The sequence below is a fragment of the Lissotriton vulgaris genome, chromosome 4_1 (genome assembly GCF_964263255.1).
Source record: "Lissotriton vulgaris chromosome 4_1, aLisVul1.2, whole genome shotgun sequence".
NCBI lineage: Eukaryota > Metazoa > Chordata > Amphibia > Caudata > Salamandridae > Lissotriton > Lissotriton vulgaris.
The window spans coordinates 634,637,869-634,664,196 of record NC_141691.1 but is presented as its reverse complement, the minus strand read 5'-3'; the positions used below and the strand labels follow the sequence as shown (position 1 = coordinate 634,664,196).

General features: G+C 45.9%; 2 protein-coding genes across 8 annotated transcripts in view; one reads left to right on the top strand and one right to left on the bottom strand.

Moving 5' to 3' along the window:
* Positions 1-26,328, top strand: part of COA1 (cytochrome c oxidase assembly factor 1) — a 356,542-nt gene that overhangs the window by 160,111 nt on the left and 170,103 nt on the right. The window lies entirely within an intron of this gene.
* Positions 13,872-16,802, bottom strand: LOC147722356 (uncharacterized). Its single transcript, XM_086964876.1, has one exon. It carries the CDS (start codon positions 16,800-16,802, stop codon positions 15,114-15,116), a length of 1,689 nt encoding a protein of 562 aa, XP_086821002.1. The 3' UTR covers positions 13,872-15,113.

Sequence of the window (26,328 nt, the reverse complement as noted above, 5' to 3'; positions counted from 1 at the left end):
TCCAGACAGGCCTTGCTGGGGCTGTTGCTGGTGGTGCCTCGTCAGTGGTACTTGGCTGTTGCTTTAACTTTATGTTGCTTAATGATTTTCTTGTTTCATTCAGTTCCTGTAAAACAGCCAAACGATCTTTGATGTCAAAGTCTGTTGTTTTTTCTTGTACCACTGACATCTGACTATCGAGGTCCTGAATACGCATTCTAATTCCGAACAATAGTTTGTATGGGCTGAAACCTTTTAGAGAATTTCTTGGCATGTTGTTAAGACTAATCTGGACACTTATTAAATGTTTGACCCACCCAGCGCCTGAACCTAATACCTTCGCTGTTATAGATTGCTTTATGTCCCGGTTTTTTCTTTCTACCACACTGTTCCCTTCGGGGTGCGACGGACAAGAATACCGCAACCCAATTCCCATGCTAGCCATGGCCTCCTTATAGGCTTGAGAGCTGAAAGCAGGACCCTGGTCAGAATGGAACGTGGTAATTGCGTATGTGCCGATAAAGACTCGCAAATCTTTTATAACCGTTCTAGCGTCAGCCGAGCGCTGGAGGCCTCATTTTTTAAGTGCTTTTCGTCTTAATGGTGTACACTGGGACGCGCTTCTCTTCTTTGATTGCGCAGATAGACCGCCTTATGCTGTCTAGAAGGGATCCTGAAACTACACTGGCCTGTTCATTACTGCGATCTCTGTTGCAGTTTTCACAATTTTGAGCAAAACATTGAATATCTATGCTCATTCCTGGCCACCAGTACTCTGATTGTAATTCTTTCAGAGAGGCTTTGATTGTTTGGTGTCTCAGACCCAACCCCATGTGTGCTTCCAGTAAGAGGAAGCCCCTCCTGCTCCTGTTTGGAACTACTCTGTCCCCCACTCCAGGGATTCGAGCAAAAGGAACGGAGTTTGCATCGATTATGTATGCATAATTGAGTGGATAGTTTACGGGTAGTGCTGCACAGTCGCCTTTTACGGTCGTATCTGTACGCTTTTTTGTGGCTACGGAAGCCGGTTTAGTTGCTTCCGCTTTGGCTGTATTAGCCAATGAATTCCCTGCAACGTGAACGCCATCACGTTGAAGACTCTGTGCGTGAATCACGTGAGTCTTTTGTAGTTCTTTACTTAAAAGAGCTACCTCGTTCCAGAGCAATTTATGCTTTATTGTGGCACCTGTGTCATCTTTGTAATCGTTTTCAATCTAACTCTGCAGTCTGTTATTGTAAGAGTTAACGCAAAAATGAGAATCGCACACTATAAGTGTCGGGAATTCACATTCTGCATTTTCGAGCGCCATCTTTAAAGATCTGATTTCAGTTCTCTGAACCGAACAGTTTCTTACAGATTCAGTTTTTGTTACTTTCGGTCTGAATTTACCGCACAGCCAACGACCTTTAATGATCGCACATGCTGCATCGTAGGATTTTCTCTCTACGTTAAAATGCTGTATAAAACTATCTGTATAGATTATACAGGCGTATTGTGGGAGAGGCAGAATTTCGATTGGCAGAGGATATTCTTCTTCATATTCTAAATCATTCAGTTCTTCAAATTGCGGGGCGAAATAGTATTTCACATCTTCCGCTCCTAGAGAATCTATACACTGTATCCATTTCGGATCCAGTGACACTGTAGGCAGGTTTACTGGGCTGAATAGCGCTTCGAAGGCAGATTCCGCTGTAAGGATATTAATCCGTTTGCCGTGTGCTAGTTCTCGCTCATTTGCTAATGCGATTTGCACTGCTTTCACAGTTCTTTCTGTGTGACTGAATGCTTTTTCTGCTTGTGTGTACAAGTGTGATTTGTAAGCTATTAGTACATTTTCTCCCTCATTAGAGGTTAGGTACGTGAATCCGCATCTTCCTGGGATGACTCGGATTACAAGATCGCGTGTGTTGTCACGTGTATCTAATTTTGTTTTTGCTAACATGTCTGTTTGCAGTGATCTCAAAATTTCTGTGTGTTTTTGAGTCCAATTGATTTGTTTAAAATCAGGTTTAATTAGTTCGTAGAGTGGTTTAACCCTCTCTGCGTAATTTAGAATGTAAGTTCTTCCGAAATTCAGAAAACCTAGAATGGATTGTAAATTCTTCAGCGTTTTTGGAGCTTGGATTACAGCGCACTTCTCTAGGAAGTTGTCCGCTAGGCTTTTCCCTTCACTTGATAATTCGTACCCTAAAAACAGTACTGTCAGATGGGCAATTCGAGACTTTTTAAAGTTGAATTTGTAACCCTCTGCTGCGAACCCAAGTATAATGGTGTTCACTCTTTTCAAATGAGTATCCAAGTCGTCGTCTGTGAGATAAATATCATCTACGTAAGATAATGCTTCATCATCATAGATTTGTAGTAACTCTGTTACCCTAGCTGAGAATAGTCCTGGGCTGTTCTTGAACCCCTGTGGGAGTCGACAGAATTTTTTCTGTGACCCAAATGCGGAGAAAGCGGTCAAATATCTGCTTTCCGGTGCAATGTTTTGACAAAAGAAACCATTAGATATGTCTAATGTCGTTTTATATTTTTTCCTAACTATGTTATTCATTAGGGCTGCACTATGCGAGTTTTGTACTGCAAAAGTTTTACAACATGCATTAAGGTGTCTGTAGTCCAAAACTAGATGATATGAATTGTCTGGCTTGGAGACAGGAAACAAAGGATTGTTCATTTGAGAGGTGCATGTTTCAATCACCCCCTGGTATTCAAGTTGATCTAAGATCTCCCTGACTTGTTTTTTAGCTTCTTGCTTTATGGGATACTGCCGTTGGGCAGTTGGTTCACTTTTTAATTGGATTTTGTGAGGAGGAGAATCCTCATCCCATCCTACATGATTTTTATACAGTGCCGGAGCCTGGGCTACTGCCCATTTCCTTGCATATGTATATTTTTTGTGAATCGGAATGTGATTCGAGAAGGCAGGCATAATTACTTCTTCGCCACGAGGGCACTCCCTGACAAACTCCGGGGGCCAATCTTTTTCAGCTAACAGAATATCATAGCCTTTTGAGAGCTTATCCCAAAATAGACCCCTTATTTTCCTAGTCTTATCACCCTCTATACGCAATGTTATTTCGTATATTTTATGGGGCTCGCTAAGTCTGGTGTCGGCAGTTTCAACCTGAATGTATTCATTCGTGTCCACTGTCTCCAGATGACTCATCAAGATCTTGCGCGCTATACTGATTTCTGCTGCACTGTCCAACATTGTCAATGCCCACTCCCCGTTTTTCAACTGTGTCCTCAGTATTCTCGGCATGGTTGATTACTCTAATACTGGCTACCTTCTTTTTAGGAAATTGAGATTTCTTATTTTGAGCAGGTTCCTTGTCTTTGGACTTGGTGTGCTCTCCTGGGTCTGACCGTCCTCTTCTTTCCGAATTCTGTGGAAGAGATCGAGAGGGACGTGTATCAATACTTTGATATCTATCAGGTTTTTTCAGATTATCCCTATTTCTAAGGTTATATCTTTTCTCAGAGGGCTCCCTCTGGGGAGACTGGCGTTCTCGAGTCGGAGTTCTTTCCCTCCGTCGAGGAGACCTTCCTCTGGACTGGAAAACTTTTTCCTTGGGAGTGGATTGTTTATTTCCATCCCAGCTCTTTTTAGGAGTGTTTAAATTATTTTTAATAAATAATTTTTCAGGATTTTCGAGCAGTTGGGGCTTAACTGGTTTCCCACCCAAGCTGTCTCTACCTAATTCTTCATAGCATTTTTCTATGATTTTTGCAAGCTCAACAGGATCTTTTATATCTGTTTCCTTCAACTTCTGGCGAATCGCCACAGATGCTGCTTCTCCTTTAATGTTGGCTAATAATATAGCCGAGACCTGCTTGAAGTCTTTCAGTAATTTCATACCTAGATTTAAAGCGGGCTCTGGACCGAATTCATTTTGAATCTGTTTTAGCACTTCTGGTATTACCGCCATAGACGGAACACCGTGTGTTTTTGTGTAAATGGAAGCAAAGACTGTACCCCAAGTGTCACAGTCCTCCACGTGTGGTGCGATTCCCATAGGAAGGCAGATGGTCAAGATTCTGTGTTTCTCAGTAGTATCAGGAAATACTGCCTCTATTTGAGTGATTTTCTGTGCTAACCAGAAAGGAATTTGTTCCCGTTTTACGGGTGTTTTACCAAGACATGACTGTATGTTCTGTGGTGTAATTTTATTAGTGTTCCCCTGATGAGGGGTCAGCTGTGGTACATTAACAGCTGGTTGGACTGTTGCAGTCCGCATTACATATTGGACTAATTGCCTATGTATTTTTATTAATGTTTTTAGCTGTACTAACAGCTCTTCCTTAGACATTTTTACAATGTCTGGATGTGGTGTGTAGCTGGCTAGAACCGGCCACGTGGCTCCTGGTCTACCTAGTGGACCGAGCCTGGTAATGTGATCATTGTGTTTTAGGGCGCCATTAAACCAGAGCAGGTGCTCTTGAAATTTAAGTGGAATTTCAATCTCCTCGAAAGGAGCGTACTCTTCCAGAGGTTTCTCTATTTTGTTTTAGTGAAACTCTTTTGTTCTAGCGTTTACCGCTGGAAAATTTATCCATGAATAGAATACCTCTGTCTGCCGATACTCGTGAGCCTCTATCACGAAGATTACTGTACCACCTTGTGGTGTCAGTCCGTTTTCTATATGTTTTAAAGTTATAGATCTTCTTAAATGTGCCCGGATGATTATTGCACCCGGTACCATATCGTCGGAATCCTGCTGAGTTGCATTTACTGCGGCCCCAGTGGTTCCGTTATATTCTGGCATTGTAAAAATGCAAGGTTTGCAGAGTAGGTCTCCAAGGAGACAAAGATTAGGTGCACAATATTTTGGAACACTTTATCCTTCAACGTTGAATAAACCGGAGCTTTACATAGGAATCTCTTCCTACTAAGGTCGGGCGGATTTTAACCTTTCACCCACTCCAGACGTCTATTGGAGTGAGAAAGGGGTCTGTGTGAAATATGCACGACTGAGTTACTCTAACTGTCTTGCGTTAGTTTATCGCCTTACCAAATGTTGGGCGCCATGTAGTGTAGTTCCTAGTTTCCCACTAGGCCCTGCGCATTGGAATAACATAAACAGTAGTATCGACGTGGAACTGCGTATATTCCAGGCCTCCACTGACTATGCTAAACTTAATTGGGTTGTGTTACCAACTAGCTCAGAGGTCACTGGAAACTTTATTCTCTGCATAGGAAGTGATCAGCTTCCTTGGCACAGACAAGAAGGGATTCAGCTTTCCAACAACCGTGCAACATGACAACTTTGCTCCTCAGATCAAGAGTCAATCTCTAGGGTCGTGTGAAACAATAGACATGTATTTCACTCAGTCAGTCTAGTGCAGTTTACTTTCACGAGATGTAGAGAATAGAGAGACGGGCGTTTGTCAATAAAGGGTTAACATTTATTGAACAGTCTTTCTTCTCGTACAAGAGAAATGTAATGCCACAATTGCAAGACTTGTTATGATAAAAAGTACGTACAGTAAGATAAGGATTGCGAAATAGAACTGTAAAAGCATTGATATGGTTTCTTAGCCATACAATGGTTTAAAAGTAATAAAACATATATACAGTCATATATACATTAGGCTAAAATACTCAACTGGTGCTTCTAACTAAGCCTACCCCAGTGTGCCTGACCTAAGCCTAACACGTGGAAGGGGAGTAAGGAAATAGCTTTAAGTTAAGTTGGTTTTGCCAAGGTTTGTTTCAAGAATTCTCGTCTAAGGGTTTAGTCAACACCATACCTCTGAATAGAATGATGGAGGATTGGTATCTCCTTCAGGGGTCACTCTCGATATCCCAGTCACCCGCGAGGGCAGACCGGAAACGCCGGAGCTGGATTTCTCTGCACGAGAAAGGCAGCGGCTCTCTTCAGTGCGTCGAGGAAGGAGGGGGGACAGCGTCCGCGGGCAGCTGGAATCTGCTGGATGTCTTCGCAGAGGGACGGCTGTTCAGCTCCTAAGCGTACTGTACCATCGTTCGCGCTTTAGCAGCGATAATGGTATCAGCAGCTTCACCACCACAGGGACAGCAGGCTGCAGCGACGGGGTGCTAGCTTCACCAACACGGGGTCTTGCAGGCAGCTAGTATCAGCAACAGTAGCTCATTGCTTAAGGCAACGTTGGTAATATTTATACCTGACAGGTGCCGGGTTTGACGCAAGTTTGCTGGACATAAGACGTCAATTAAAGATGTCACTAGGAAGTGATAGTTATCAGTTGCTCATTAGAGTTCCATTACTAATCAAAACAAAGCAAGCGGGGATTTCCAGGTTTGCTGAGTTTTATCTTGTTGAAGAACTCGGAGTGTTAATCTAGGAATATCAGATAGTGACTTCTGCTCTGTCATTGCACTAATTGGTCGCAAAGGAAGTGGCAGAGAGAACTATGCTGGAATGTGGCTCTGTTCGTGTGAGGCCAGAGATGACTTTTCTGAAAATCGCACTTGAACGGTTATGCCAATATAGGGAATAAATGGATTTATAGCCGAATAGGGGCATAAGGTCACAGTATCGATCAGGAACCTAGATAAACACATAACAACACAAAAAGAAAGAGAATACGTGTAATAATTCTAGACTAGGCCCATATAACTAGTTCATAATAAACTTGTAATGTGGCCAGGATGAAGGAAGCATGTGAAATCAGTGCACAGACCCTGATTATCCCATCAATCAAGGAGACAACATATAATGTGAAATACAACACTCCATAATTACTGCATTTGGCGGCATCTGGAAATGTTGGATGTGGTATTTTCACGCTGGGATTTCAAAGGAACTCAATCTACCATAACCCAAGGGGACAAATTGTAATGGGTAATGTGGCATCTCAGGATCACAGCAGACCTGGGGCACACGGAAATGCTGGTTGCTGTATTTTCACATTGGGAATTCAAAGGAATCGATTATCCCATTCTTCTGAAGACAAATTGTAATGGGTAATACTGCACTCCGAAATAACCACATCCTGTGGCATATGGAAATGCTGGGTGGGGTAGTTTCACATCGGGATATCTAAAAAAAAATATCTTATGAAGCCTGTAGAGTTTTCTGTTATTTCGTTTAACCTCTGAACTGGAAATAATTCCGGCACAGAAAAAGTACCAAAAGCGTACATGGATGCACAAACCCATTCAAAGTTCGGATTACATGCACTGCCTACTGGGAAAAGAACTGCCCGAGAAGAAGTGGTGTTCGGGTAACTTTACTCCTGCATTTGTGGTGATAACAGTGAAGAACTTGACCTGTGCGTTAACATTTGACCCCACTAAAAATGACATTTCACGCTGCTGCTGTCTTGCTGAGACAGAGGGTGCAAAATGTTTCCATCGTTAGTGCAACTCACTTAAACTAGCCCCAGATATTATAACAGTAACTTTCTTCAGAGAAAGGTTGAGGCAAATTAGTGGGTAAAGTTTCGCAAGGGTTATAGCTTTGTTGCATATTTGCTCTTCAGACAACTCATCCCAGATTGTTGACTCCTTTTGCTTTACCCGTTTTGGTAGGGCGCTGCAAAACTAGATAAAACAAGCATTTGCAATGCAATAGGTAGCGAATTTGCGAAAGTTTGAGCTATTGGCATTGTAAATGACAATGCCTTTTTTTATTTGTGTTTTGAAAACCTGCAAGTAGTGCTTAAACGCGCACTTTGAACTTGTAGTCCTTGCTTACGAGAAGCAAAGCTGCCAGTAAAAGAGGCACAGTTTGCCAGCTTTGCTTCTCATAAGCAAGGACTACAGGTACAAAGTGCGTGTTTAAGCACTACTTGCAGGTTTACAAAATACATAAATAAAAGGCATTGTCATTTACAAGGCCAATAGCTCAAACTCTTGCAAATCCGAGACCTATTGCATTGCAAAAGCTTTTTTAAATAAGTGTGCCTGTCACAGAGTGTAAACAGGCGTAACTGAAAACGCATACAAAATCGCCCGGGAACGTCATAAATCACAATTCAATCAAAGAAAGTAACCTAACTTTCCAGGATGGCCACCCAAAACATGCTCCAACGTGCTATCAAAAGGAAATAGAGCTTGAATTACACAATACCACGTCACAGGCATGCATACACCCAACAAGTAGAATGAAGACGACTCCGCTCCGCTGGTAAATGCCTCAATTAAAATATCTCTCTCATTCTGGAACATCGCGTATATAGAGTACAGTCATGCTGGCAGGGTCGGCTCTAGGGCGGTGCCACCGCACCAGGTGCTGACTTTGCATGGGGGTGCTTGTTTGCTAGTTTATATTGTGCTTAAAAGAACCTGCTGCACATTCAATTTTCAGGCAACAATTAATATGTCAAGCGAACTCCAGTGATTAATGTTCTTCCAGGTGAGATCGAAGTTTTGTCTAGTAGAAGTTTTGACTCGTGGAAGTATTGATTCATGGTAAGGTAGTGCAGAGGGTTAATATGCCCGCTGCGAAGAACATGAACCATGCAGATCACAAAGTGAATGTAATGTAAACAGATCAGTGGGTTACTGCGTTTGTAATAGACTTTCTTTTGGTAGTTGCAGTTTACAGTGAGCTGTTAACTGTCATCAAAGAACTGAGAGCAGACTTCAAAGTATAGATTAAAGTGTATGGATTTTTTCCCCAGTCTTTCATAATTCTAATGTTGCAAAAATGGGTTCATTTTGGTACAAATCAGTTTTTGTTATTAAAGATAGCCTCAATCCATTATGTTACATTTTAAATTCAGAGTTTGTGCTTCTCCAGACCAAGTACTCTTCAACTATATTGACTCCCTATTTGGATAATATGTGAATCACCCCTTGTTGTCCTCTGTCTTATGTAACATTTCCTATACACTTATTTACACATCTATGATTGATAGTCTCTGTGTAATGTGTGTGTTATTTAAAGTGCTCTGACACCCTTCCCTTTTATGAGTAACGCTATAAAATTAATTAAATGCATCTGAGAGAGAGAGAGACTGGTTGTGGAGACTGTTAAAGGGTGGTGGGGAGGGAATCCGTGGCGGAGGTGGTCAATGGGGGGCTCCAAAAAACAATGTCGCACTAGGCGCCACCAGTGCTAAAGCCGGCCTTGCATGCTTGAGGTCTGAACGGCAAGTACATCACTTGAATTAACTGCCCTTCAGCTGCCATTCAAACAAAGCCAGAGACTGCAAATATAAATAAAAATTCTCATGTGTCAAGTGTACACAATACAAGGGTTAAAGAGTTACAAACACAGAAGGGAAAAATATTCAAATTCACGATTATGAATCAATGTCTTCTGATTTTGCACATATCTGCTTAATATGTGGCTCATAACCTGCCGGTAGGTCTCTGTATGCCCACAATCACTCTCCACCATACAGATGATCCAATGTAGAAATAAGAGATCTGGGTGCAAATGTATGTCTTCATAAAGAAAGATTTATTCTGCTAAAGGACCCACTACCGCGTCCATGCACAGCAGCACATCGTGTTTGCTTACATGCTCACACTCTAATCCTCATGCATGACATAGGTAAATTCCTCAAAAGAGTGATGCATGCAGAAAAGCACACACAGTAACACAAGAGAATACAACTGTAACATAATGTCCATACTACACACTGGTTCACCCTGGTGAAATTACATGGTTGATGTCGTGTCCCACACTTAGCCCCTCGAGAGACTCCTGATTTATACTATGCTAAAAGGTTTGGGAAAGGAAGTCAAGTCAAGTCAAGTCAAAGAATTTATATAGCGCACTACATACCCGGAGGGTTTCAAGGCGCTTAGGAAGGGGGAGGAGGATTACTTGTCAAATATCCACGTTTTAAGTTGCTTTCTGAATGCTAGGTGGTTCTGGGTAAGGCAAAGGTTAGCGGGGAGTGAGTTCCATGTTTTAGCAGCCAGGTATGAAAAGGATCTGCCTCCCATGGTGGTCTTGTTGATGTGAGGTACAGTGGCGAGGGCTTGGCTGGAAGAACGTAGTTGGCGGGAGGGGGTGTAGAAGGACAGTCGTGAGTTGAGGCATTCTGGACCGATGTCGTAGAGTGATTTGTGTGCGTGGGTAAGCAGACGGAAAGTGATCCTCTTATTGACGGGTAGCCAGTGGAGGTCTTTAAGGTGACCAGAGATGTGTTCGTTGCGTGGGATGTCTAATATGAGTCTTGCTGAGGCGTTTTGGATTCGTTGGAGTTTCTTCTGGAGTTTTGCGGTAGTACCTGCGTAGAGGGTGTTTCCGTAGTCGAGTCGGCTCGTGACCAGAGCGTGGGTGACTGTTTTCCTAGTTTCGGTGGGGATCCAGCGAAATGTTTTTCTGAGCATGCGAAGAATGTTGAAGCAGGAGGAGGATACGGCGCTGACTTGTCTGTTCATTGAGAGTGAAGAATCCAGGATGACGCCTAGGTTCCGTGCGTGGTCTGTCGGGATGGGTGCTTTTCCGAGGGCTTCCGGCCACCAGGAGTCGTCCCATGCAGAGGGGGATGTACCTAAGATGAGGACTTCTGTTTTGTCTGAGTTAAGTTTCAGACGGCTTTGTTTCATCCATTCGGCAACTTCTTTCATTCCTTCGTGTAGGTTAGTTTTGGCGGTGCTGGGGTCATTGGTGAGGGAAAGGATCAGTTGAGTGTCATCCGCGTACGAGATGATGTTGAGGTTGTGTTGGCGTGCTATGGCCGCGAGGGGGCTCATGTATACGTTGAAGAGGGTGGGACTGAGTGAGGATCCTTGTGGTACGCCGCAGATGACTTCAGAGGCCTCGGACTTGAATGGTGGAAGGCGGACTCTCTGGGTTCTTCCGGGGAGGAACGAGGTGATCCATTCAAGTGCTTTTCCTTGGATTCCGATGTTATTGAGGCGTTGTAAATGGGTGCTGTGGCAGACTGTGTCGAATGCTGCAGAGAGGTCGAGGAGGATGAGGGCGACTGTGTCTCCGTTGTCCAGTAGAGTTCGAATGTCGTCCGTTGCTGCGATGAGGGCGGTCTCAGTGCTGTGTTTTGCTCGGAAGCCAGATTGTGAGGGGTCGAGGGATTTGTTGGTTTCGAGGAAGGCGGTGAGCTGGTTGTTGACAGCTTTCTCGATGACTTTGGCCGTGAATGGAAGAAGCGAGATGGGGCGGTAATTTTTGAGTTCGGTGGGGTCCGCTGTGGGTTTTTTCAGAAGGGCGGTGAGTTCAGCGTGTTTCCAGTCTTCCGGGAAGGTGGCGGAGTTGAAGGAGCAGTTGATGACGTCTCGGAGGTGCGGTGCTATGACGGAGTCTGCTTTGTTGAAGATGTGGTGAGGACATGGGTCTGTGGGGGATCCTGAGTGGATGGAATTCATCAAGCGGATGGTGTCCTCAGTGGAGATTGGGTTCCAGTCGTTAAGGGTGTTCACGGGAGGAAGATGATCAGCAAGTGGTTGGGTGGGTTGGTTTCCGGGTTGGTTGTCAAAGCTGTTGTGGATGTCTGCAATCTTGTTGTGGAAAAATGAGGCTAGGGAGTCGCAGAGGGTTTGAGGGGGGGTGATGTCGTTGGAGTTGGCCGAGGGATTGGAAAATTCCTTGACGATGTTGAAAAGTTGTTTGCTGTTGTGAGCGTTGTCGTCAAGTCGATCCTTGAATGCTGTTTTCTTGGCTTTTCGGATTAGTTGGTGGTGAGTGCGGGTGGCGTTTTTGAAGGCATCCTTGGTGCTGGTGGTTGGGTCTTTTTTCCAGGCCTTTTCAAGGGAGCGGCAGAGTTTCTTGGACTTCTTGAGATCATCGTTGAACCATGAGGCCTTCTTGCTGCCAGGTTTGTTTTGACGTTTTTTCAGTGGTGCCAAGGTGTCAGCGGTGTTGGATAGCCATAGGGTGAGGTTGGCGGCGGCTTCGTTAGCGTTAGAAGAGAGGGCTGGGGTGTTTAGAAGGAGCGATGCGGAGATTTGGTCCGTGGTGATTTTGTTCCAGTTCCTTTGCAGGGTGGGTTGGAGGTGGATGTTGGGTTTTGGTTTGTTGTAGGTGAAGTGAACGCAGCTGTGGTCAGTCCAGAGGAGGTCCGTGGTGTGGCTGAAGGAGACGTGGTTGCTGGAGGTGAAGATGGGGTCGAGTGTGTGACCTGCGATGTGGGTGGGGGAAGTGACTAGTTGTTTAAGTCCGAGGTTGGCGAGGTTGTCCACGAGGGTGGCGGTGTTGCGGTCGTTGATCTTTTCAAGGTGAAAGTTGAGGTCTCCCAGAAGGATGTAGTCTTTGGAGGGGAGCGCGTGTGGGGTGATGAAGTCCGTGATGTCTTCACTGAATTTTGCGCGGGGTCCTGGTGGTCTGTAGAGGAGGGTGCCTCTGAGTGTGGTTTTGGGGTCGATGTGGATCTGGAAGTGAAGGTGTTCGGAGTTGGCGAGGTTGGCGTCAGAGCTGGTTGAGATGCGGATTGATTTCTTATGGACGATAGCGATTCCTCCTCCTGTGTGGCTGGTACGGTCTTTGCGAGTGATCTTATAGTCTTCCGGGATGGCAATGGTGATGTCTGGTGCGGAGGAAGCATTCATCCATGTTTCCGTAAGGAAGGCGATGTCCGGAGAAGTGGTGTCTAGTAGATTCCATAGGTCAATGGCGTGCCTGTGGACTGATCGGGTGTTGAGAAGGATGCATTGTAGGTGGTTGGGGTCGGGAATCTTTGGTGTGGTCGTGCCGGAGATGTTGTCGGTGCCGCTGAATTTGCAGGAGAAGCAGGAGAAAGGTCCATGGGTTTGTCCAGGGGCGGCTTGGACGCAGTTGGGGGCGCGACCGGGGTTAAGGGTTAGGAGGGTGGCGGCATCGTAGGTAATGCGGGAGGGCTGGGCAGCGCGAGGGGCAGGGGGTCTGGCGCTGGGCGCGGTCCAGGCGCGGACGGGCGTAGACGGGCTTACCTTTGGCGCACCTTCGGCGAGGCCGTAGCGCGTGGACGCTGTGCGTGGGACCATCTGTCCATAAATGGATAGTGGAGGGGGCGGAGCGTGGGAGGGTCAGCAGTGAGGCGGGGTCTAGGTGCAGGGAGGGTCTGGGACGGGCCAAGGGGTCAGAGCAAAATGGCTGCAGGGTAAACAAATGTGCGTAGGTCAATTATCTCGAGCGCTGCAAACCTCGGTGTGCACCGCAGTGAAAGCGCTAGTGGTGAAAGTGAATGCCAAGTAGCGTTATCGAGCGCTGCCCCTAGAGTTACAGATTTCCAAACTGAGTTGTTATTACACGAGCGCTGCACAGGCTTACCAGGACAACACAATGCTAATGATGTAACACGAGCGCTAAACAAGGCAGATAAAAGAAATTAAACAGTGCACGAGCGCTACACAAGGCAGATGAAAGAAATTAAACAGTGCACGAGCGCTACACAAGGCAGATGAAAGACATTAAACAGTGCACGAGCGCTACACAAGGCAGATAAAAGACATTAAACAGTGCGGCAGGTTAATTAGCAGTAATGAGAGCGCTGCACAAAGCTGATGCAAGAAATGAACAGTGCGGCGAGTTGATAAGCAGTAGGTTAACAATACCAACAGGAGAGGGAGGTGAGGGGAGCAGCCGTTTCTGCGCAGAGCAGGATGGCTACAGCTCTCCACGAGGGCAAGCGTAGGCTCTACCTCTGTGGGTGGGAGGGTCAGCAGTGAGGCGGGGTCTAGGTGCAGGGAGGGTCTGGGACGGGCCAAGGGGTCAGAGCAAAATGGCTGCAGGGTAAACAAATGTGCGTAGGTCAATTATCTCGAGCGCTGCAAACCTCGGTGTGCACCGCAGTGAAAGCGCTAGTGGTGAAAGTGCGGGGGCGAGATTTTGATCGATACCTTATCACTATTGATCTAAACCCCGATCTGGTCGACTGAACCTTTATTGCCTGTCATTGAGGGAAGAAAGTGCATCTCTTACCAAGTTAGTTCACCCAATAAAGGACTCCGCTCCGAAAGATCACAGACAACTTCTAGCTTTCAAAGATTTATTATATAGTCAGAATAAGCTGCAAGTACAGGCATCTCAGAATGAGATTCACAAGGTACACGGGCCCAATTACATACATGTGCTCTCTGAAAACCCTCAGACGAGCAAAGAAGACTACTAGTACAAGTTCTAAGAATAATAAAGCTATCAACATAGACACGTATTGAGATCTCTCCGACATTTAAGTTGGAGGAAAAACACAGGTTAGGCTGTCCCTACCCTGCTCTAGATGGTATCCCTACTTAACAAAGTCCCAACCTATCAAAAGGTGTCAGCGGCGAATGACCCCCTAGGGAAGTCACCCACTCTTAGTCTCTTGGTGAAAACCTATAGTTCTCCAGTCATGACCCCTCTCTGCCTACCCATCCGCTCTCTAAAGGGTCCTCAGGCATCTGCTCTAACTCCACCCAGGGGTGCTGTCCCTAATACAAAACAGTCAACAACATTTGAGACGCCCCTCATGAGACGCCCCTCACGTGGTGTATCTTCTGGCTTTTTCCATGCTGCTTTGTGTTGGGCCCCGTGCGTAAGAGTTGACCTTGCTTCTCAGACTCTTCTCCGGCCCGCTGATACCCCTCAAAACATTCCGGAACCCTCCTCCATGTCTGGGCCTTCTCCTGAACAAACCTCTATTCATTTCTTTATAATTGGATCCCCCCTTTCCCTTGCAGACAGACATCTGCGGCCAAGATCCCAATTCTCATAGACTTCCAAAAAGGTCTGCAACATTTCTCGGCCCAGACTAATACGTGTAAATCAAAGTCTATAACATTTCAGGCCTACAGCATTTCTCATAATGATTATAACATTCAAATCCTACATTAATTAATAGCATGTTAATACTCTTGTTCTATTATCCAGTAAACACATCTATAAATCATGGCCCATCAATTCTTATTGCTAAAGCATTAGTGCAATCCATGTCGTGAAAGGAAACACATCTCTGGCCCTAAGGCCTACCACGTTCTACGTTTACCCGCATGCCATCTTACATTTTAGCAGCTACACGACATGGATTCAGGAATTATCACGTCTAATAAAATCATATGATTTCACACATTTCTGCATTAGTTCCACTTCTACTTAAATTTCTAAGTTAACTACACATTTCAGAATATAGTTGCAGGTACTATTAGCACTCATGGCATTTCTCTTCATGACTTGTGCTTACTACGTGTAAGTGTGATGTACTTATACATTTAGGTCAGTTTGCGCTCTCTCAGTTCCCCCCTTTGATGACCTCTCGGGGTCATCACTAACATTTAAACTGCAGTGATTGCTAGCATACCTCGTTTCTGCGTTTCCAGAGCCCTCAGACTCCTGTACTGATTATCTTGTATGGCAGCCAATCTCTGCAGCTGTTCCTCCCGAGCCTTTTCAATTCTCCTGGCTCTGTACCATTTGAATACCCTCACCAATCCCCACAGCACGATCCCACAGATCAATATTATGATGATAGGTTTCAGGATATACCACACAAAGCTTTTGCCTAATGTGGTGAGCCAACCTCCAGCTTCACTCATTCCGTGGCCCACCTTTTCCCAGACATTTTCTCTACTCAGGTCTTCGATCTCCTTGTGAATATCAGTTATGTTCCTAATAACTTTCTCAAGGGGTTTGGAATTGTCTGGAATGTAGGTACAACATTCCTGGACCTTCAAAGCCTTACAGACTCCGCCCTCTTTTGCTAGTAGGACGTCTAAGGCAAGACGGTTCTGAAGAACCATAGCCCTTATCGATTGCATCTCTCCTTCTACCAGCATTAAGGACTGAGCAGTGCTGGCAGACAACCTGTCTACGACTGTTGCCAGTCGTCTAATTTTGACATCATTAAGGATTAGTCCCAACATAGGGAACACAGCTCCAAATACATCTCCGACCATTTCTGCGTCTCCTATATCTCTCCTTCCTCTCGCTGATGTCTTGCCCTCGATGATCTCTAAGTCTTGGGCATGATATATTTTGGGGAAGATAATTGCCAGGTAACATGATCCATACCAGTTATCAGGTAGTCTCACGTAGGCATTCCTTCCACAAACAAAATATACATTTGGAATCACTTGCATTCCCTTCAGGAAATCTTTGGTGTAATACTCTAAGTTGAAAGCATGTTCACAGCTGACTTCTCCCACGTATACATTTTCATAATACGTTTTGGCTCGGTGAAGACATAACTTTCCTCTCTGCGTTCTATCTAAAGCTATTGGACCACTACTACCCTTTCTTTTATGTGCCTTCTCTTCCTCGGTCCAATCTGTTTTCCATTGTCCAGATTTTTTCAAAATCTTTTGTCTCCTGTATCGATCATCCACCTGCCCTATGAACTTCTTCTCGACTTCTGACACCTTGCATGTCAGGTTATTTCTACGGGCATGTGAAGTATCTAAAGTAATCCAAGGAATGAAGAACTTGGCCAATCTGTCTTCACTCTTCCAGTAGTCCCATTTGTTCATCTGCTTATAATTTGGGACTTCTGGCAACACTGAGTCATAATTGGAGAAATAGTATTCAAAACTATCTCTCCCATAGAATATACTAAGCAATAAGCTACATGTAATGCCATATGTCAGCGGGAGGTGATGATATCTAATGCCTTCATCTACAGACGCCGGCAACTGCATGCAGACGTAGCAGTCCTTTACCTCCATGGCATCCACGTATTCATATAAGAGTTTAGCGTAAGCATTTGACCTAAAGTCGCCTTGGGACTCATCTACGTGTAACCTGCGAGCTTCTGCAGCTAATAACGCTTTCTCTTGGGTGTTTTCCCCCTTCTCACCAGCAACTGTGGGTGTAGGCGTTTCTACAGATTTCACATCGGTTACCTTTGCCTCTTCCTCATGTCCCTTTACATAAGAAACTGTGACTACTAAAACTATTAATATTATCACTCCTACTATTAGTGTGCCTATTATACATTTAGCTCTGCGGTTCGGGGTGCCGGCTTCCATTTCGTCAGACAGTATGGCTCTCTCGTATCTCAGCACAAAGTTCCTTTCTTCTCGTTCCTTTACAGTCTCTTTTACTCCTTTTGTCCTTAGAATCACACAACTGGAAGCTGACAACCTTCTTCGCAAAAGGTCCTTTAATAGTTCAATACAGACAACCCTAGCCCTTCTCCGTCAACTCAAGGGAAGGTCCCTAAGATTCTCTGCTTCCTGGGCGCTAGGTAATCTTCTTTTTCTTCTCGCTTATTTACAAAGTCTCTAAGCATCCACAATCAGGTTTGTGCCTGCAGCTTCGACAGCATAGTTCAATATTTCCAAACGAAGATTGTGCTCTTCATGGGCTGTTATCTTAGTACCAAAATCGGGGAATTGCAATTCTGTGAAAAACATGTGCCTTAACTTACTGAGGCGGGGAGGTCTGGGGAGCATGAATGTCAGTGACCCTTCTTGTTCGATTCCGGGTACTAACAGTCGTATCTCCACTGTGATGATGGGCTCAGAGCTGGACACCACCACCGCTCGTATCCTCCCTGTTTTCTGTTCCAAAGACATTTGTCGCCAGATATGTCCACTCAGGGGTGGAGTATCTTCGGTTAGGCACACGCACTCTTCTTGACCTTCTCAAGGCCGGTGCTTCAGCGCCCTGAGCACCTTCTTCCGGGTCTGAATCCTCTGATATTGGAGGAAGGGTTCTCTCTGGAGTTGACCTCAGGCTAGAGCTCCTTCTCTGCGGCCAACTAGCTTCTCCACGTACCCTTCTACTCCTTCTTCTCCTGGTCTGTTCACTTTCTCTGTCAGACCGATCAGGGTCTGACTCGTACTCCCAGCTACTTTCTCCTTCAGTAGCGTCGTCCGTTTCGCTGTTGTGCTGACCGTATTCAGCTTGGTCAGACTCGTACCCTTCTTCCGTTGGCACCTCTACAGCTTGGCTAGCCCCCTCTATGGCTTCTCGGTCCTCAGCTGGACGTCTATCCGAGAGAGGAGCTGTTTCTTCCAGAGGTGCTGGAACCCTCCGCGTATGCGACGCGTGGATCCAATTGGGCAGGCCTCCCACCTTCACAGCAGTGTTCGTGATCAGGATGATCTGGAAGGGCCCACGCCAACGAACATCCAGGCAGCTACTCCTCACGTGCTTTCGCACAAGCACCCAGTCTCCAGGGCACAGGTCGTGGCACAGGTCCTGGCACGATGGAACTTCGGCAGCCTGCACCTGAAGGGACACAGAATGAATGGCGTCAGACAGCCCCTTGCAATAATCCAGGATCATATCATCTGTGATGTTTAACAGTGCAGTCGTTGGTACAGACGGCAACCTCATTGCTCTCCCCATCAACACCTCATGAGGTGACAGCCCCGTTCTCCTATCTGGGGTACTACGGAGGCTCATAAGGACCAATGGCAGAGCGTCAGGCCAACTCAGAGACGTTGATGCACACACTTTTGCAAGTCTGGCCTTAATGGTGCTATTTATCTGTTCCACAATTCCTGAGGCTTCTGGTCGATAGCTGCAATGCAATTTCTGATCTATGTTCAGAGCCGCACAAATCATTTTCACAAGCGAGCTGTTGAAATGCGTTCCCCTATCTGATTCCAAAGAGGCCGGCACCCCGAAGCGCGGAATGAGCTCCCTAAGCAGTAACTTAGCTACTGTGAGGGTGTCGCACCTACGTGTAGGGTATGCCTCAACCCATCTGGAGAATACGCAAACAACTACCAGGACATAACGGAGGCGGTTGCACCTCGGCAATTCGATGAAATCCAATTGCATGCGGTTGAATGGGCCCCCCGACCTCCCTATGTGGCTCAGTGCAACTGGTGTCTTTTTCCCTACGTTCAACTGCTGACAGGTCACACAACGCTGGCACACTGCTTCTGCCGCTATTCTGAACTTAGGATTGTACCACGTCTGTCTAAAAACCCTCAACATAGCGTCCCTCCCTAGGTGTACAGGACCATGGATTTGTCTAGCCATTGGGCTCACCATCTCATTTGGTAACACTGCTCTTCCGTCTGCTGAGACCCAGAAATGGGCCTCACCCACCACACATCCTGCCTTTTCCCATGTTTCTTTTTCAAAATCAGGAGCATTTTCTTGCATGCACTTCAATTCGTCCCAAGAGTCAACAGTTTCCAGTATCATAGCTAATTCAGTTCTTACATTTATTCCACCCACTTCCACCTCTGTGAAAGAGTACCCTTGTTCCGCACAATACCGCGCGACTTCGTCGGCATATCTATTGCCTTGTGACACGAAGTCCATGTTTCTGGTATGTGCGGTGCATTTCACAACTGCGATACCTGCTGGACATTGCAGCGCCTCCAACAACAAGCGCACAAACTCTCCATTGCGAATGGGAGAGCCTGAAGAGGTCATGAACCCTCTTTGAGACCACAACTGCCCGTAATCATGAACTACCCCGTAACCATATTGGCTGTCGGTGTATATGGTGACTCGAATTTGATTGCTTGCCAAGCAAGCACGCGTCAGGGCAATAATCTCGGCTACCTGAGCGGAGTGTACTCCTTCCAGGCATCCAGCTTCCACAACTCCAGTAATTGTACAAACAGCGTAAGCTGCTCTCAACTGCCCAACTTCGTCTCTTACACATGAGCCATCGACAAAGAAAATTTCGTCTGGATCAGTCAGTGGCTCATCTACGATGTCGGGTCTAGGTTTGGTGCATAGTTCAGTCACATCGAGGCAGTCATGGTCTGTACATTCATCATCGTCTATGTCATTTGGGAGTGGCATCAAGGTGGCAGGGTTCAAAACAGAGCATCTCCTGAGGGTCACGTTCTCTGCAGCAAGTATGACTTGCTCATAGCGCGTGAGCCTACTGTTGGTCAGATGCTGTGTTTTGGTCCTGGTCATTAACAGTTCTACGGAATGGGGCACGTATACCTCTAACGGGTGCCCCATAACAATATTTTCACATCTCTCAATACTGACACCTGTTGCGGCAACGGATTTGAGACATCCGGGCAACGCTGCAGCTACTGGATCTAGCGTAGCTGAAAAGTAGGCGACTGGTCTACGGGCATTCCCATGAATTTGGACCAACACAGACAACGCGCAACCCTCTCTCTCACAACAGTAAAGCAAGAATGGTTTATCGTAATCAGGCATTCCCAATGCCGGAGCACGACACAGGTCCTCTCGCAGCTGTAGGAACGCCATCAAACAGTCTTTGTCCCATGGTACCGGATCACTCACCTCCTTGTGCGTCAGTTTTTGCAAGGGTTTTGCTTTCAGTGAAAAGTTCGCGATCCACTGTCGGCAATAACCCACCATCCCTAGGAACATCCTGACTTCTCTCTGTGTCTTAGGCGCATTCATTTTCATGATCGCCTCTATCCTGTCTGGTGATACTTTTCGTTTGCCTTTCTCAATTCTGTGTCCCAAGTACTGCACTTCTGTCAGGCAGTACTGTAACTTTCCCGGGGACACCTTGTGCCCATTTGCAGCTAGGTGATTTAACAAAGCAATGGAGTCCTCCCTGCAAGCTTCTTCTGTTTCTGACGCCACAAGGAGGTCGTCTATGTACTGGACCAGAACTGACTTCTGGGGCAGCACTAGACTTTCAAGATTTTTCTTCAGCAGCTGGTTAAAGATCGATGGGCTCTCTGTATACCCCTGAGGAATACGACACCATGTTAGGACGCGACCTTCCAGCTTAAATGCGAAAAGAAAATGGCTTTCTTCGTCCAGAGGAATCGAAAAGAAAGCCTGACAAAGATCAATCACAGTGAACCACTCAGCTTGGAATGGTATCTGAAACAGTATCACTGATGGATTCGGTACCACTGGACAACACGAAACAACAATATTATTAATCTTTCTGAGGTCCTGCACTATCCGGAATTTCCCATTTGGTTTCTGCAAACCCATAATCGGGGAGTTACATGGACTACCCACGATTTCCTTCAGTATTCCCTGCTTAATCATGGACTCGATCACGGGCTTTATACCTGCAATCGTTTCTGGAGTTAATTTGTATTGGGGTGTTCTTGGAAACTCAGCATGTGGTTTCACTACGATTTTCACTGGGTCCACCCCTTTAACCAATCCAATCTCTTCCCCAGTGAAGTCCCATACTTCTGGTGCCACTGTCTCTCTCAAGTCCCAGGGGAGCTCGTCTACTGTCAAAGTGGGGTACAGCTCCACACAGATTCTTGAATTTGCGACTTTGAAGTCAGCATCGTCGTCATTGGTCAATACTTCCACTCCTTGCGGGGTGCAGTATATAGTGCAATTTAACTTGCACAAAAGATCTCTTCCTAGCAGACATACCGGACTAGAATCGCAAACCACAACTTGATGCTCATCGCTGTACTTCCCTATTTTCACCTGTACTGGTTCTGTCAATTGGCTGGTTATTCTCCTGTTTGCGACCCCCACCACTTGTATGGTCTCTCCAGACATGGGCAGGTCTGGAACTGCAGCTGATCTGATCGTGGATCGAGTGGCTCCTGTGTCCACTAGGAATGTCGTGGGGCACCCTGCTACTTCTGCCTCAACGTAGGGTCCCCTCTGATCTACCTCCAAGGCTGCCCCGAGGGTGCAGTCCTCTCTCTCCACTCTCTGTCCAGTTAGTGGATCTACGTAATAGCATTCCTCTCCACCTACAAACAGAGGCATCTGTCTATATGTCTTGCCCATAGTCCCTACTCTGGGTGGCTGTGGGAACTGGGCTCGGGGAGGAGGACCCCCCCCCTTTGAGCACCTTTCCCTGGTATGGCGTTACCCCTCTTGTAGGCGCACTCTGGACCTCTTCCTCCTCTAGCTCTTGTTCTCCTATTTCAACGTTATAGGGACACTCGCGTTTCCAATGCCCCACCTCGTTACACTGGTGGCACCTAGTCGTTTTCTTCAAGGCAGCAATGTCTATTCTAGGCTTAAAGGTGGAGTTCTCCTCACTGCCCTTGTTCTGGCTATACTGTTTCTTGCCTCCAGTACCGGTTCCTTGTTGCTGTTGCTGCGGTCCCCCCTTGCCGGCTGCCTGCATCTGTACCACCATCAGTTTCTCCTTTAGTTTCTTTACCTTGGAGTCTATCTCATCACAGCAGTACCTGGCATACCTCAGTATTTCATCTAGGGGTTTATTTTGCCAGCAAATCAAGTGTTGCTGAATCATTAAACTAATATCCGGTCTCAAACCCAGGACGAATTTGGACACAAATTGCCCTATGTCCTTTGGATCCATTACATCCAGACCGCTATACTGTTTAAACGCTTTCAACAATCTCTCATAATATTCGTGAACTGTCTCTTTGGGTTCCTGTCTTGTTCGGTCTATTTTGACCCAATCTATGTCTTGCATTGGCACTTTCTCTTTCAGCCAAGTCATCACTCTCTCGAATTTTGCCATCACAATCTCGGACGGTCCATTAGTCTTAGCATCTCTCTCCGGCTCCGTTGTGGGCCACTCAGCGCTAACCTTGCATGCCGTCCACAAATCTCCTGGCACTACAATGTCAAACAGCGTGTTCAGATCTATCCATAGGACCTTTGATATTTTTACAAATCTCTCAACTTGCTTGTACCACTCCACTGGGTTTTCCCGCAATTTGGGGAAGGAGGTGGTAAAAGCAGCTAAGTCTCCCCTACTCCAAGGGACGTGCACATAGTTCCCATTTGCGACTTCACGCAAAGGGTATGCCTCTATTCCCTGCAGTCTTCCTGGCGTCATACCAATCGTGCTTCTCCTGACGGTCCCCTTCTTGGACCACCTCTCTTCCCACTTATCTAGTGCCCTCCATGTCCTGATTCCAGTGATCAATTCCCTTATGTGTGTTGGAGGAAAAACACAGGTTAGGCTGTCCCTACCCTGCTCTAGATGGTATCCCTACTTAACAAAGTCCCAACCTATCAAAAGGTGTCAGCGGCGAATGACCCCCTAGGGAAGTCACCCACTCTTAGTCTCTTGGTGAAAACCTATAGTTCTCCAGTCATGACCCCTCTCTGCCTACCCATCCGCTCTCTAAAGGGTCCTCAGGCATCTGCTCTAACTCCACCCAGGGGTGCTGTCCCTAATACAAAACAGTCAACAACATTTGAGACGCCCCTCATGAGACGCCCCTCACGTGGTGTATCTTCTGGCTTTTTCCATGCTGCTTTGTGTTGGGCCCCGTGCGTAAGAGTTGACCTTGCTTCTCAGACTCTTCTCCGGCCCGCTGATACCCCTCAAAACATTCCGGAACCCTCCTCCATGTCTGGGCCTTCTCCTGAACAAACCTCTATTCATTTCTTTATAATTGGATCCCCCCTTTCCCTTGCAGACAGACATCTGCGGCCAAGATCCCAATTCTCATAGACTTCCAAAAAGGTCTGCAACATTTCTCGGCCCAGACTAATACGTGTAAATCAAAGTCTATAACATTTCAGGCCTACAGCATTTCTCATAATGATTATAACATTCAAATCCTACATTAATTAATAGCATGTTAATACTCTTGTTCTATTATCCAGTAAACACATCTATAAATCATGGCCCATCAATTCTTATTGCTAAAGCATTAGTGCAATCCATGTCGTGAAAGGAAACACATCTCTGGCCCTAAGGCCTACCACGTTCTACGTTTACCCGCATGCCATCTTACATTTTAGCAGCTACACGACATGGATTCAGGAATTATCACGTCTAATAAAATCATATGATTTCACACATTTCTGCATTAGTTCCACTTCTACTTAAATTTCTAAGTTAACTACACATTTCAGAATATAGTTGCAGGTACTATTAGCACTCATGGCATTTCTCTTCATGACTTGTGCTTACTACGTGTAAGTGTGATGTACTTATACATTTAGGTCAGTTTGCGCTCTCTCAAAAGTGAATGCCAAGTAGCGTTATCGAGCGCTGCCCCTAGAGTTACAGATTTCCAAACTGAGTTGTTATTACACGAGCGCTGCACAGGCTTAACAGGACAACACAATGCTAATGATGTAACACGAGCGCTAAACAAGGCAGATAAAAGAAATTAAACAGTGCACGAGCGCTACACAAGGCAGATGAAAGAAATTAAACAGTGCACGAGCGCTACACAAGGCAGATGAAAGACATTAAACAGTGCACGAGCGCTACACAAGGCAGATGAAAGACATTAAACAGTGCACGAGCGCTACACAAGGCAGATAAAAGACATTAAACAGTGCGGCAGGTTAATTAGCAGTAATGAGAGCGCTGCACAAAGCTGATGCAAGAAATGAACAGTGCGGCGAGTTGATAAGCAGTAGGTTAACAATACCAACAGGAGAGGGAGGTGAGGGGAGCAGCCGTTTCTGCGCAGAGCAGCAGAGGACTCTTGCTGCCATGTATACTTTTGTGGTCTTACATAAAGACAGATATATTGACTTGCAGTCTATTGCAATTTCATGAATGAATGAATATTGGTCTTTCATACAGAAAGGGGCTTTGGGCCAGCCTCCTTCGGCCATAGCTCTTCTGGAGCTTTCCTAATTTTGGCTTGGCGTAGTGAAGGGAGCTATATTGAGTAGGAACATGTGTTGGCCCCTTTTATCCTCTGGCTTATAGGCAATGTGAGTCACATTCTGCTACAGCTCATGGGTCAACATTTGATGCTTGGCGTGTCAATCAGGATAAGAGGTAGCATTTTGATTGTGTATTGCCTCATTAATCATCTGGAAGATACACTCACGAATGGGCAAATAAATACAAAAATTCACCTTAATCTGTGAATTTCTGCTAAACCCTGCACTTGCATGTTGCAATTGCACTGGCTCACAGTAGGGCCGTTTCTAGCGCTGTCCCACTCTCCTTGTTTTTGTTGCTCATCAGCTACTGCTCTGCTCTTCTTGTCAGCACTTCACTGGGCTCTTTGCTATCCTGGTTCCTACGGTGTACTGCATCCATTTTTCTGAGGCTCAAGGCGGCTGCTCCTCTCGTCCATAACCATAAGTGCCTCTGATATGCTTGCCAGGTTACTCTTCTTGTAATGCTGAGTGCCTGGCAGCTACTTCATCATGTTTGCCAAGTTGCTCATTTCTTTCCAATGCTGAGTGCTTGGCCACTCCTCTGACATGCTGTGGGGTCGCTTATTTCTTTCTAATGCTGAGCATCCAGCAGCTCCTCTGACATGCGTGCTAGGCTGCTTGTTTCTTTCCAGTGATGGAGTCTGCAGCACCTCTGATGTGCTAACCGGGCTGCTCATTTGTTCTTCGGAGTGCCCTCTATAACCAACATCTGCACTGCTACCACTGCTACCACTATCCCTTTAACCACCAACTTTTACCAACATACAATTATCGCCACCACTATCACCAGCATCACCACGAATTTTAAGATTATCGTTATTTACACCACTACCACCACTGTAAGCACCAGACCCACCACTACTAGCACCATTATCACTACAATCAAATTCATCACTACCGCCACATTCAACACTATCACCATCATCACCTTTAATAGCCAGTATTTTATTTGACCATTTATCTAGTACAGGTGGTATACAATGAAACATGAACAACAGTAACACAAGGATTCCATTGAGATGGTGAGTGGAGGCAGAACAGTTAGAAGGCTTATTTCAGCAGTTGTGAAAGCTACAGTTAATAATCCCAGCCCTCTGATCTACCTCTGTAAAAAACAAATTCTGTTCGGAGATTTTAATTTCTGATTTGAGTTTTTGGATCATCAGAGAAGTAATATAGCTTGGGTAAACATTGCTGACCCTGGCCAATTTTTTTTCTGGACGACATTTTAGAACATGGCAGATGTGTTGCAGTGTTGATGTAATATTTCAGGAATGCTACCATGATCGCCAATACTCCATCACCATTGTTACCACAGTCAACAGCATTAATACCACCACCATTGCGTTGTTCTGTGTTATTGTGTGTAATAGGCTTGTGTGTTTGACAGCTTCATGATGGTCCCAAACAAAGATGCTGCCAAGAAAGTGGCCAGTGGGAAGTAAAGGAAGAAGCAGATTTCCACTACTGGCATGTCGGCCCAAACCTTTTTCGGGGTTTGTGGGCCTGCCTCACAGACCTCTGGGGAGCAAGGTGGGAGCAGCACTCCCACATCAGCGGCACTACCCCAACCTAAGCCCAAGGCGATGTCTCTCTGATAGGCAGCCACTGCATGTCTACGCCGAAGAGCAGTGACATTGGATTTATCTTGTTCGCAAAGTAGTATCTAATCATTGCAGGAAAGTAAACAACAGCTGCATCAAGCAATAGATCTCTCTGAAGTACGAGCAGAACAGGAGGTTCAGCTTTCTGTTGAGCAGGAACCACCTCCTTTACAACCAATGGCTTCCAGATCTCCAGCAAGAAAAAGGAAGGATACTCCACCATCTTCTCCAAGCCCCCTTCTGATGATCTGGACACAAATTGGACCCTGGCTGAGTCCGAGACATACCATGAGAGGATCAAAAGAAGGAAAGATCCTGAAAGATTTACAATTATGGAAGAAATGAGGATGACAAGCCAGTCATTGTGAAAGCTGGGACAGAGGAGACTGACATTAGCCCTCCTATTCAACGTGCTTTGAGGGACGTGGCA